At 40.7% G+C, this 12,727-nt stretch overlaps 1 protein-coding gene across 21 annotated transcripts in view; it reads right to left on the reverse strand.

Annotated features, from left to right (window-relative positions):
* Positions 1 to 12,727, reverse strand: part of SLMAP (sarcolemma associated protein) — a 165,823-nt gene that overhangs the window by 15,011 nt on the left and 138,085 nt on the right. For 14 of the 21 annotated variants that reach the window (XM_059715852.1, XM_014596558.3, XM_019495435.2 and 11 more), the window contains 4 exons: positions 11,418 to 11,540; positions 10,498 to 10,572; positions 5,665 to 5,985; positions 1,201 to 1,318 (listed from right to left, as the gene is read on the reverse strand). In XM_059715852.1, coding sequence (XP_059571835.1) covers positions 1,201 to 1,318; positions 5,665 to 5,985; positions 10,498 to 10,572; positions 11,418 to 11,540 — 637 coding nt within the window. The remainder of the gene's footprint in view (positions 1 to 1,200; positions 1,319 to 5,664; positions 5,986 to 10,497; positions 10,573 to 11,417; positions 11,541 to 12,727) is intronic. The other 7 variants (XM_019495434.2, XM_014596563.3, XM_059715856.1 and 4 more) reach the window with 1 other exon arrangement.

Genomic DNA, 12,727 nt, shown 5'->3' on the forward strand with positions numbered 1-12,727 from the left:
TCTTCATCAGTGCCTTGGACGAGGGAGTGAAATGTACTCTGTCCAAGTCTGCAGATGACACAAAACTGTGGGGAGAAGTGGACATGCTGGAGGGCAGGGAACAACTACAAGCAGACCTGGACAGGTTGGACATGTGGGCAGAAAACAACAGAATGCAATTCAACACGGAGAAATGCGAAGTGCTGCACCTAGGGAGGAAAAATGTTCAGCATACCTACTGCCTAGGGAATGACCTGCTTGGTGGAACGGAAGTGAAAAGGGATCTTGGAGTCCTAGTGGACTCCAAGATGAACATGAGTCGGCAGTGTGACAAAGCCATCAGAAAAGCTAATGGCACTTAATCGTGCATCAGCAGATGCATGACGAACAGATCCAAGGAGGTGATACTTCCCCTCTGTCGGGCGCTGGTCAGACCGCAGTTGGAATACTGCGTGCAATTCTGGGCGCCGCACTTCAAGAGGGATGTGGATAACCTGGAGAGGGTCCAGAGAAGGGCAACTCGTATGGTCAAGGGCCTGCAGACCAAGCCCTACGAGGAGAGACTAGAGAAACTGGACCTTTTCAGCCTCCGCAAGAGAAGGTTGAGAGGCGACCTTGCGGCTACCTATAAGTTCATCAGGGGGGCACAGAAGGGAATTGGTGAGTATTTACTCACCAAGGCGCCCCCGGGGGTTACAAGAAATAATGGCCACAAGCTAGCAAAGAGCAGATTTAGATTGGACATTAGGAAGAACTTCTTCACAGTTCGAGTGGCCAACGTCTGGAACGGGCTCCCAAGAGAGGTGGTGCTGTCCCCTACCCTGGGGGTCTTCAAGAGGAGGTTAGATAAGCATCTAGCTGGGGTCATCTGAACCCAGCACTCTTTCCTGCCTATGCAGGGGGTCGGACTCGATGACCTATTGAGGTCCCTTCTGACCCTAGCATCTATGAATCTATGAATCTGCACACTTGTGATTTCTACCAGGAAAATGGTGATTCCCAACAGAAACTGAACATCTGTACCCAAGTAGAATCTCTGGCCTAAATATAATTTCTGCTTGATCAAGGTCATCCCTAAGCTGAACCATGCATTTTAGCATTCCTGTACACAAGCTGTTTTTGAAAATAACAACAAAACTATTGGCATTAAAATAATGCTGAAGTTTCAAAGTCCTTTTCACTTGCTATAATAACTTTAAGCTAAACCCTTTCAACACTGACCTGTGTAGCTCCTTCTCTTGTCGCTGAAGCTCAGATGCAAGCAAAGTATTCTCTTTCTTTAGAGTAAGGCATTCAGATTCTAGAGCATTCCACTCCTTTCTCAACTTTTCAAGTTCACCTACAAAAAAGGAGCAAGGTTAAGTCACAGAGGAAAACAAACAAACAAAAGCTTTCAAAGACCCTAACAAGTAAATGAAAACTATTTGAAAATATCTGTAAACTGTGACTTGTCAGGCTGTTTATTATTACCATAATTATCACATATACACACACACCTTCTCCACAAATCAGCCCCCACCAAAATTGGGGAGCACATCTTAAATGGGAAAGCTGATTTTCTGCCCAGGACAGAAACACTCTACTTTGATTCCTACTCCACAGTGTTACAGTTGTGGCATTACTATTCCAGGCAGCCAAGGAAGTCAGCTAACATAATGGCTCACTGTTCTTCACTCCACAGGTGTTAAACATTGTCTCTTCTTTTTAATGGTCTTGATGTTCCACTACTCAAACTACTTTTCTTAGGGCAATTTTTGTTTGTTAGATGTCCCTGGCCTTTCTCCTCCTACTTCACAGTCATACAGACCGTAGCTCTTTTTAGAATCATAAATTCACCCATGAAGACCAGTCTTCAGGAGCAGTTAGGGTTTCACCTTTAGTTCAACAGGAAAGGGAAGGTGCATCTTATGAAAACTAAGGTTTGTGTCTGACCTACGCAGCCAAAAATTCAGAAAAATCTTTCTTTGTTCTGCCTTTCAAAACTGCAGGTGTGCTGTATATTATAGTGCAAACTTTGCTATATGTGAGAAAATGCAGTATGTCACGTTAATTTCTGGCATAAAACTAGTAGGCAGCATGTCTCAAATTATGTGCCAATACTATGAATATCCTGAGATGTTTGTTTAAATAAGTTAATGCAATTTTTTTTGGAAGAAGAAAAGAACTTGGTGTTGGCTACGGGGGGATGACCTGATAGGGGAGCTGCAGAGTACTGAAGGAGAGTACTGAAGGAATTGGCCAGTGTCCAGACTGGAAAAGGGCCAATGTGGTCCCTATTTTCAAGAAGGGGAGGAAGGAGGATCCAAGTAATTATAGGCCAGTCAGTCTCACCTCCATCCTTGGAAAGGTCTTTGAAAAGATTCTGAAGAATCATATTTGTGGGAGTCCAGCAGGAAAAATAATGCAGCAGAGAAACCAGCATAGATTCATAGCAGGTAGATCATGCCTGACCAATCTGGTTTCGTTTTATGACCAAGTCACAAAACGCTTAGACACAGGAGCAGAGGTGGATGTCATTTACTTGGATTTTAGGAGGGCCTTCGATACAATATCTCATTCCATTCTCATAAAGAAATGAAGAGGCTGTAACTTAGATGATTACAGTCTCATGGGTGGCAAATTGGCATGAGGGTTGCACCCAGAGAGCGGTAGTAGATGTGTCGGTATCAACCGGGAAGAATGTGAGCAGTGGGGGTCCCACAGGGCTCGGTCCTTGGACCTGTACTCTTCAATGTCTTCATCAGTGACTTGACTGTGGGCATGAAATGTACTACGTCCAAATTTGAGGATGATACTAAATTGTGGGGTGAAGTGAACACGCCAGAGGGTAGGGAACAATTGCAGGTGGACCTGGACAGGTTGGAAAAAAGTGGGCAGTACACAATAGGATGCAGTTCAACAAGGACAAGTGCAGAGTGCTGCACCTAGGGTATAAAAATATCCAGCACACCTACCAGCTGGGGAATGACCCCATCAGCAGCACAGAAGCAGAAAGGGATCTTGAAGTCATAGTGGATTCCAAGATGGACATGAATCTTCAGTGTGACGAAATCATCAGCAAAGCTAACTGTACTTTATCATGCATTAGCAGATGCATGACAAATAGATCCAAGGAGGTGATACTTCCCCTCTATGAGGGGTATTGGTCAGACTAGAGTATTGGTCAGACTGCAGTTAGAGTACTGCGCCTAGTTTTGGGTGCTGTACTTTAAGAAGGATGTGGATAACCTCAAGAGGGTCCAGAGGAGGGCCCTTCATATGGTTAAGGGTTTGCAGGCCAAACCCTATGAGGAAAGACCAAAGGACCTGGATCTCTTCTTTGTCTGCAAGAGAAGGCTGAGAGGTGATCTTGTGGCCACCTACAAAATCATTGGGGGGGTGCAGCAAGGAACCAGAAGTGCTCTGTTCACCAGCATGCCTCTTGGGGTAACAAGGAACAATGGTCACAAATTGACAGACAGCAGATTTAGGCTGGACATCAGGAAGAACTTCTTCACGGTAAGGGTGGCCAGAATTTGGAATGGGCTTCCAAGGGAGGTAGTGCTCTCCCCTACCTTGGGGGTCTTTAGCAGAAAGCTGGATAGTCATCTGGATGGGGTCATCTATCCCCAGCACTCTTTCCTGCCCAGGGCAGGGGGTCCTTCTGACCCTAGCATCTATGAATCTATGAACTTTATATAAAAATCAGCCTTTAAGTCTATCACTACCATTTTTAAATTAAAAAACTGTGGCAAAGTTAGTCTCCTTTTGTAGCCACACGATTACCACCACTGGTACAATTCAGGAAATAAGGTGCTATTGGCAGTCACTATACACCACACACATCCCAGAGCTAAGTGTTAACACATTCAAAGCAAGCATTAAAAGCAAAATTCAACTTTTTGATCATCAGTGACAAATATAAGTAATATAAAACAAAGTTATACAAGTCCAGTAGATGGAACAAAAACAGATTAGAATCAGATTATACGAAACTTCCTCAGAGGATTTAAAAAAGAATAACCAATGAAGAATTTTAAGTGCATTTTATATGTGCTAACTTCCATCCACACACCACTGAAAGAGTTTCAGGACTAAGAGTTAGCAGTACACTCTGTCATTATATATTGTTATCTGCATCCTGCAGCTCCTCAAAATTTTTTCCAAATGGTATCAATATGGCCAACTTCCTAGCACTTGTGCCTCTAACTAAGAATCACAAGGAACACCACTACTTGAGTACAGATTGAAAGGTATTAGTGTCATGCAATACTATGTGGGCAAAACTATGACATTTTTTGTACTGGAACTTCTGTAGGATGTGATTCCCCTGTGGCAGAGTCAACTCTAAGGACTCTGAGAGTCCTTGACTCTCTCAATTCCTTGATCAAAGAAGCTCCTTTTGCAGTACGAAAGTAGTAGTAGCTATCCTAAGTATCACCATGGTTATGGTAGAAAAGCTTTAAGGGAGAACAAAAAAAAAGGTCTTGCAGAAAGGCCTGAATGTATCAGATTTTGGACTGGTCTCATCTCTCCTGGGCATCTGCTACCTAGCTAGATTCCCTTAACTAGGAAATACAACAGGACTTTGTGACCTGCATTACTCTAGACAAGTGCAAACGTATGGAAATTGATACATGCCTTCAAAAAACTGGATTAAATTCTTAAACTGACAGAACTAGTCTGAAACTTAGTGAACCCTCCAGGACTTTAATATAAATGTCTAGATGATGACACTACAATGAGCCTTAGCTAAGCACTCTGCAGTCCTATAATAGCCTTGCAAGTCTGCCAAGCTTTTCAGCCACCATATTTTCTCCTCTTTAGCTATTAAAAACACAGGGCACGTCTACACGTGCATTAATGCGCCTTTTCTAATGCACACTAAATTTAGAGCGCCTATACACAAGTGCAGAGGCTGCTCCAACACGCTGAAATTCCAGCATGTCGGAGCAGACTTGATTATTTAAGTCTGCTGGAGCGTGGCAATTGCCATGCTCCAGCAGCCTCCTGTGTCTCATGTATCAGCATTCCGCACTTAAAAACGGCAATGGGTCGCATGACCTAAAGCTCAAACTAACTTTAGTTCAAGTCCCCCCCACCACTATTTTTAAGCAGGGGGACACTAATACAGGAGATGCAGCAGTGTTTTGATTAGAGCAGGCCTCAGAGTTTCCCTAATTGAAGTGCTGCCCCTCACTAACCCTGGAGCACATGTAAATATGCCCTCCAATATGAGGTACTAAATTAATGCACATTAAGCTGCTCTAATGCACAGTAGCACATCTGCAGTGTTTAAGTGACACTTAATGTGCAGTAGACTATTTTACTGTGCATTAGAATAATGTCACATTTTCTTACGTGATACTTTAAATGTGCAGTAAATTAGTCTACTGCACATTAAAGAACACATGTATATGTGCCCACATTTAACTATGACCAATATATTCAAGGAGCAATTAAGGCAGAATTTAAAACTGCTCTCAGAAGGACAAAGTTTACAAAACAAATCTACAAAATTGTTTTGTAGTGTATTCACTTAAACTTTCCAGTTAAATTACTACCCTGTTTTTTCATGCAATAGACTCTGATAGGAAAGAAAGTGCAGGTGAATAGACCTGAGTAATTTAATTCTAGAATCCAGGTCTTCAGACAATTTAAGGCAACTATTGCTGTTAGCACTGGTTTGAGATACTGCCTTCTTACCCTGTAAACGATTAACTTCCTCTTTTTGCTGAACCTCACACTGTTGACATCGGAGTTGAAAGCTGGCTTGCAAACTGACAATTTCTTTTTCATATTCGGAGGCTTCTTTCCGCCATCGCTCAAGCTCACCCCGCACCTTCTTCAGCTCTTCTTGCAAGGTAGCAATATCAATGTCTCGTTCCGATGCAGCCTTTTCTGCCACTTGCTGGAGAAGCAAGATTTCATCCTGAGCACTGAGCAATTCATTCCGAGTGCTTGAAATTTCATTCTCTTTTTCTTCACGAAGATGGTCAATATCCTCCTGTAACCTTTGTAGCTGAGCTGGAAGAGATGTACAAAATACAAACTTTCCTAGGCCGTATTAAAAAAGCTTGCAGGAAAGCTCTTCTTTTAATCAGCTGAAGCTCCATGGAACTGAAAACTAACAACCCTCTCGAACAGAAATTCAGATTTAACTTCATCCACACAGAAACTTCCTTCTAGTCTTTTAGAATCCAAAACATAATACAAACCTAGTAAACAATTGATCTGAACTCAGAAGAAGAAAGAACAGCACTTGTGCTGTGTGATAGACTTAAATTTACAGGACTGTACTGAGAATTCTTATTGTAATACTTCCCTGTTCATCATTTAAGCTTTAGCTTGTCCTGTCACTTAAGTTCATAAATAATTAAGATATGTAGTATTCAACTTTCACTTCATTCCTATAAAACAAAATATAGATTATTTTCCTTTTAATGACAAAGCACTTTCAGAAACATCTGGATTCAGGATCCCAAAGGGAACTGAACAAATCGTCTGAAAACCATTCCTCTGTAAATTTAGCCTGCTTCTGTTTTCCAATTGTCTGTGAACAAAATTTTTTTTATATTCAGTATTTAATATTATCCAATTACTGTTTGCACTTAAGTTTCCACTTAATTGCACACAGTCCATTAGCCTTCACAAATTCCTTTGACATTCCTAATTAACAAAGTTGAGGTTATATAATTGGGAAATCATTTTTCAGGTAGTGCAAGTAAACTAATGAATTCGTTGGTATTTCATTACCAAATAAATCTGTTATGGGTCCAACATGTCTTTTCCAGCAAATATATGTTCAGACTTTCCAGCACAAAGTATAAGGGGGGCACATGAAAACAGTCGATACAAAATTATATTTAAACTACTTGGGTTTTCTATGCTTATAAAAAACCCATACTTCATTTAGAATTTATCCCTGTTTTATAATATTCTCCACTTTCCAAAGCTATATACACAGAAGCAATAAGTGAATTTTCCTTGACTGCAAAGCACTAACAGGTCTCTCAAAAGCCCTAATTTAGCAAAGCACTGAAACACACTCATAACTTTAATCAGGGGCTTAAACTCAATCAATTCCATGGGCTTGAATGACTTGATGAACAACAGTATTGAAACTGAAGTTATGCATGGTTTTATTATTTTGTTTTTCCCCTGAATTAAAGTGAAAATGAGGACAATGGAAAGAAATGTAATAACAGAGAAAAAAAACCAAAACAGAACCTAATTTTGTGGCTAGAATCTATTCTATTAGGTGCATAAGTAAACTTAGGTGCCTAAGTATAATTCCCTGCTTGAGTCCCTGAAAATCCACTGATGCATGTGCTTTTTAAAAACACCAAAACACATTGAGATTGAGTTACAAAAAACTAGTAAGCAAGAAAAAGACCCACCCACTTCTCGCTTTAACTGTTTCTCAGGGACTCAATGTGGAACAGAACTGCCTGTAGGTGCCTACATCCTTAAATACATAATAGGTAGAACAGAATCTGGCCGTTCATGTACACAAACCAATGTGGAGGACAACTGAAAAAAGACTCATGGAGTTCTGACCAACGCATGTGATAGTTGCTTCTTCACAGTCAGATATATCAGCTTATGCAGCACAGCCCAAGAGACTGCCATCTCTTCTGTGATAGGCCCAACAATGGAGAAAAATGCTGCCACAATATAAGTGTCTAAATGGTCTAAATGGATTACTGATGACTCAATCTCACATGCTAGAAAAAAAAACAAAACAGCAGAGGAAAATTCATAACAAATGCCGTATACTGTAATAAGTAAGATGAGACAAGCATGCTCTATATCAGATGAATCAGCCTGTCAACTCTAGAATGAAGATGTTTATAACACAGCCTGGAGACAAGTCTCACAGTTTGTGGAAATCTATACCTTGCAGTTATAATGACCAAGAGAAAGAATATCTCCTACTTCTGTTTCCAGCTTTGGTTGAAGTGTTACTAGCTTTCTATCAGGTTGCGTCAAAAAGGTAGCAAGTTAAGACACAGAGAAATATTATTTTGTCTTCTGAAAGACATGAGCTGCATGCAGCACAACGGAATACTGGCAACCCCTACTTAATGCTGTTTTGCTTAGCACTACCTAGCTATAGCGCTCATTTTAAATTCAGACCCGATTCCACTTAGTGCTCAGCGAGTTTCACTATAATGCTCTGGTACGTGGTGCCAGAGCAGCTGGCAGGCAGGTGGGAAGAAACAGTGGCAGTGGGCAGGAAAGCAGGGAAATGGTGGCAGCAGGCGGGGACGCGAGTGGCAGTGAGTGGGCAGATGGGCGTGAGTGTGGGGCCAAGGCTGGTGCCCCAGGGCCAGAAACAGCAGGGGCCCAGGGCAGGCCTGCAGGAGCTCAGGGCCTGAACTGGCAGGGGCTCTACAGAGCTAGGCTGGGCTGTGCCAGCAGGAAGAAGGGGGAAGCTGGGCTGGAGTGACCACAACTGTGGCTGTGATGCCCACTGCCCAGCATGGAGGGAACCAACAGTACCGCCCTGGTAACAAATTATATTTAATTACATTAATTCCTATGGGAAAATGGGTTTTGCTTAATGCTGTTCCATTTAACACACAGTTTTTCCGGAACCAATTAAGAGCACTAAGCAGGGGTTGCCTGTATTAACAATCACTTTGTTTTAAGTTGTGACAGCAGTCCCTGGGACACAGACCCTAATTCTTGGAAGCAGCACATTATGACAGAGGAGGCAGAACTGCATTATAGTCTGCTAACCCAACAAATGTGCACTGGAGGCTTGGGAGGCAGGTGGGGGATGGTAGGCAGCCATATGGGGGGTGGGGGTCAGGCAGCAATCCGGGGGGCTGGGGGAGTGGGCAGGGCCAGCAGGGGGCCTCCCCATGATCCTCTCCGCCAGCCCCTCCATGCCCTACTTACCAGTAGGAGCCCGGGTCCAGCTCCCTGAGGCTGGCACACTGCCTGCCCTGCATGGGGTGAGGGCCAGCCATAAAGACACTCTGGCAGGCTACCAGAGCGTCTCTGTGGAAGACCAAGCCTCCGGTTGCCTCAGGCTATCCGGGAACGTGCTCTGCCCTGCTTTTTTCCCGTGGTTTTTTTTGACCTCTGGATATCCAAGGGTCTAATTTTGCCCCTGCACTACAAATTTGTTTTTTTGTTCCCACAGGTGCCTCATGCAGCATCTCAAAGGGCTTTGAGATGCTGCAAGACGCACATGCGGGCTCATGTGGCTGTGCCCATCATGTCAAGAGATGATTTTCCAGCAGTGTGACCTTCTGATTTTTATTTCACCTAACAAAACAAAATAATGACCTACTCCTCAACAGCAGCTATCCTTATGGAAATTTGAGGTTTTTATTCAATATGTTATTAACTAACCAAATCACCATAAAACCCTTTCAGCTGAGGATTAAAACAGAAAGAATCAGATTCATGGAATTTGTTCCAGAAAGTTATGAGAATTTTAAAAAATAAATATATAATGAAGATGATAAAGCACCTTAGAAACAAACTGGTTAGCTGCTAAACTAGTTTGGCTTTCTGCCACCGTGCCCTGCCTACCCAGAATACACTGAAGGAACATGGGGGGTGGGGGAGTTGTTGATATTTTTTTCTGCCAAAATCAAATTTCCTACTTTTCCTACTGCTTTATGTGGTTGGAGACCATTTTCTGTGGGGCTGTGTTAGAGTGACAGCAGGCCCAAAAATCAGATTCCTTCCCACATTCTTTTGCAGAACGTTTATTACCTGAGCAACAGAGAGACTTATATTCTTTGCTGGCACACATTACTGGAGAGCTGTCCAACTGGCAGCCTGAGAGCAGCTGTTGCTGCTGCTGCTACAATATCTCACTGCCTATCTCCAACACTGTTGGCTCACGGGTAGGCAGACAGCAGTCCTTCTTTGGAGGGGGGTCAGTCCATGCCAGGATGGGGGTGCAGTGTAGGCAAGGGTAAGGATGGGGGGGGCATCAAGGTGTTGGGTATAGTAGTCAGGACATCCAGGATGTAGGTAAGCAGGGGACCCCTGGGATGGGGCAGCACAGCGTAACAGCATTGCTCAGTCAAGCAGGGTTGCCTACCTAAGATTTTTTTTTAACACTATAGTTGGCATTAAACCTCTAAATATGAATCTGGCCCTCATCCAAAGCCCAGCAGAAGAATTACATTTATGCTATGCAAAACATATGGCAGTAAAAAAAAGTCTGGTTGCCAGTAAAAAGTTTGCAGATTGTCAGCAAACAAAATTAGGTTGGCAACCCTGGAAATGAGTCCAATAAGGAGTTCTTATTGAAGACTCTGAAGTTGAAAGTCTTTCTAGTGTCAATAAAAACTTATTTAGGGAGGGAAAAAACAGTAATCAGAAGTGTATTAATATATAAGAAATGTACAAACTCTCACCTTATTTCAAGAGAAATTAGACTAAGACTTATGGGTAAATATCTCCCTGTACAAGGTATCCAGTGCTATCTGATGATTAAGAAATGATTAAAGAGTCTTTCCTTTTGGGCCTGCAATATAAAAAGCAAGGAGAAAGCCAGTTGTTTCATACCTTGTAGAAGCTGTATTTGCTTGCTGGAGTCCTCAACCTGCAGTCGGTATGCTTTTCTCTCTTCTTCCAATAATGCTATAAATGAAAATGGAAACTTGTCTGAAGTTTTTGTTAAATATTAATAAGAAATTATTTCAGTTTTGTAACTTGTCAATTTGGAAGTTAATCTCAAATTATCTCCTCAGGTTTTTTTTTAGACTTTGAGAGATTAGATTGATCAAATTATTCCAAAAAGTTATCAGAGCTGGTAGTTATGTGAGTGGTTTAATAAGTTAATATTCAATAAAATATTCTATTATTTTTGGTGGTAGTGTAATTAATCTTGTAATTAATACTGTTCATCTTTTGACCTTAAAAATGCAATTTTGCATTACGTGGATTGCTGTGGGAGGGGAAGAAGAAACAAGCTTGTGGAGATTTCTCAAAAAGAACGCTGAACAGGATGAATTTGAAGCACACTACACTGTTTTCTATAAAAAAAAAAAAAAAGTAAACCAAGACTTTTACTGGTGACACTGACATAGCTACAAGCAGGATGTATGGATGACTAATCTAATGTATCAGTAATTCATACTCACATATTCATACATTTTGCATTTTATCAAATTACCTAAATGTATACTGATCACAGAATATCATGATTAATTTAGGTCTCTAGCAATTTAAGTATGGGAATAAAAGCCACCAGCTTGTCTGCAGCTTCTACATAAACATACTTTTTTCTGACGTTTTAAATTGCATACAAGTAAACACTGTGCTAACAGAATATTTACCGGAGGTTCAAACAAAAAAAATGGTGTAAGCATTCCCTTTTAAGATTACATGCTTACTCAATTTACTTAAAAGGACAAGTATTTGGGATAACACTTAAGTAACATTTTAATGGGTACCCTATATAGTAAAATTTATCTGGGTCTCACCTTGAAGTTCAAAACATTTTTGTTTACTTGTTCTAGCTAGCTCTTGGGCATCAATCAGCTCCTTGTGCAGATGCTGAATTTCTTGTTTAGCCTCAGTTTCTGATTGTGCACCCTGCAAGTCATCTGATAAAAGAACATTTTTCTTTAAACCATGAGCCTGTAAAACAACTTAAATTACACTGCCATGTGAAGAGTGACAGTTTTTCTACTTAAGTCAAGCAGCGTTAGTTATAGTAATGCTCATCACTGGGTTAGGCAGAGGTTAGCAGAAAATATTAATATCCTATTAACAGTTTGTTTTAATTTTGAGGGGAAAGCAACATTCCATTATATTTTAAAACCAATATACAGAGAAATAGGAAAACAGAATTTGCACATACAAGGAATCAGAAGCTAAGAAATACTTTATTTTTTAAACAAACATATAGAGTTAACATATATCAGGGTTGTATTCTGAAGTCTTGAATGTAGTTGATGGCATTGTAAATAGTATTTTATTTATAAAAACAAAAATGTACATTAATTGCTACTTTGAAAGTCAAGTCTACAAGTTCCAAAAGCAAAGAGCACCATGCCACTTAGGCAGCAGGAACAATGTGGTTTATAATGTTTTAATGCATCGAGACCAATAAATCAATCTATATCTATCTATAGCTTTATTTGTTTGTTTATTTATTTATATACGATCCTAATATATGGGATCCTAATGCCAAGCATACCATTTGAGATCCACAGTACTTGCAAATGTTTAGCACTACTGAAGTTTTTGTCTTAAGAAAAATCTGGTTGCACTTTGTTTCACTTCGATATTACTCTTAACATTTTTGATATTTCCTTAATTAAAGATGATGTCCGTTCACATATTTTAGCTCGAATAAAATTAAGTGAACAACAAAGACAAAGCACTGGACCAAAGGGCTAAAACGAGTCATCGCTGACTGAAATAAATAAAATATATATTTAAAAAAATAATATATTTTAGCAGAATAGAAAATACAGGAAGCAAATGTATACAAATATTCCTCACTAAAAACAGTGCATCAACTACTTCTATCATTTATTGATAGTTGAATAGTAGCAACTTGGCATGACAGATTATGGAGGAAAACAGTTCTAGCACAAAATATTCTGCAAAATTAGGACTAGGATTCTCAAAGCCCATACTCAGTTAAGATCTCTCAAGTAAATATCAACCAAGAAAGGGATTGTACAGTGTAGTAAACAGTACTGCTAAATGACATAAGACATAGGTGGAAGGACGAACTTTAAGCAATGTACATCAATTGTTTGGTTGAGCAGGGGAATGCTAA

The sequence above is a fragment of the Alligator mississippiensis genome, chromosome 12 (genome assembly GCF_030867095.1).
Source record: "Alligator mississippiensis isolate rAllMis1 chromosome 12, rAllMis1, whole genome shotgun sequence".
NCBI lineage: Eukaryota > Metazoa > Chordata > Crocodylia > Alligatoridae > Alligator > Alligator mississippiensis.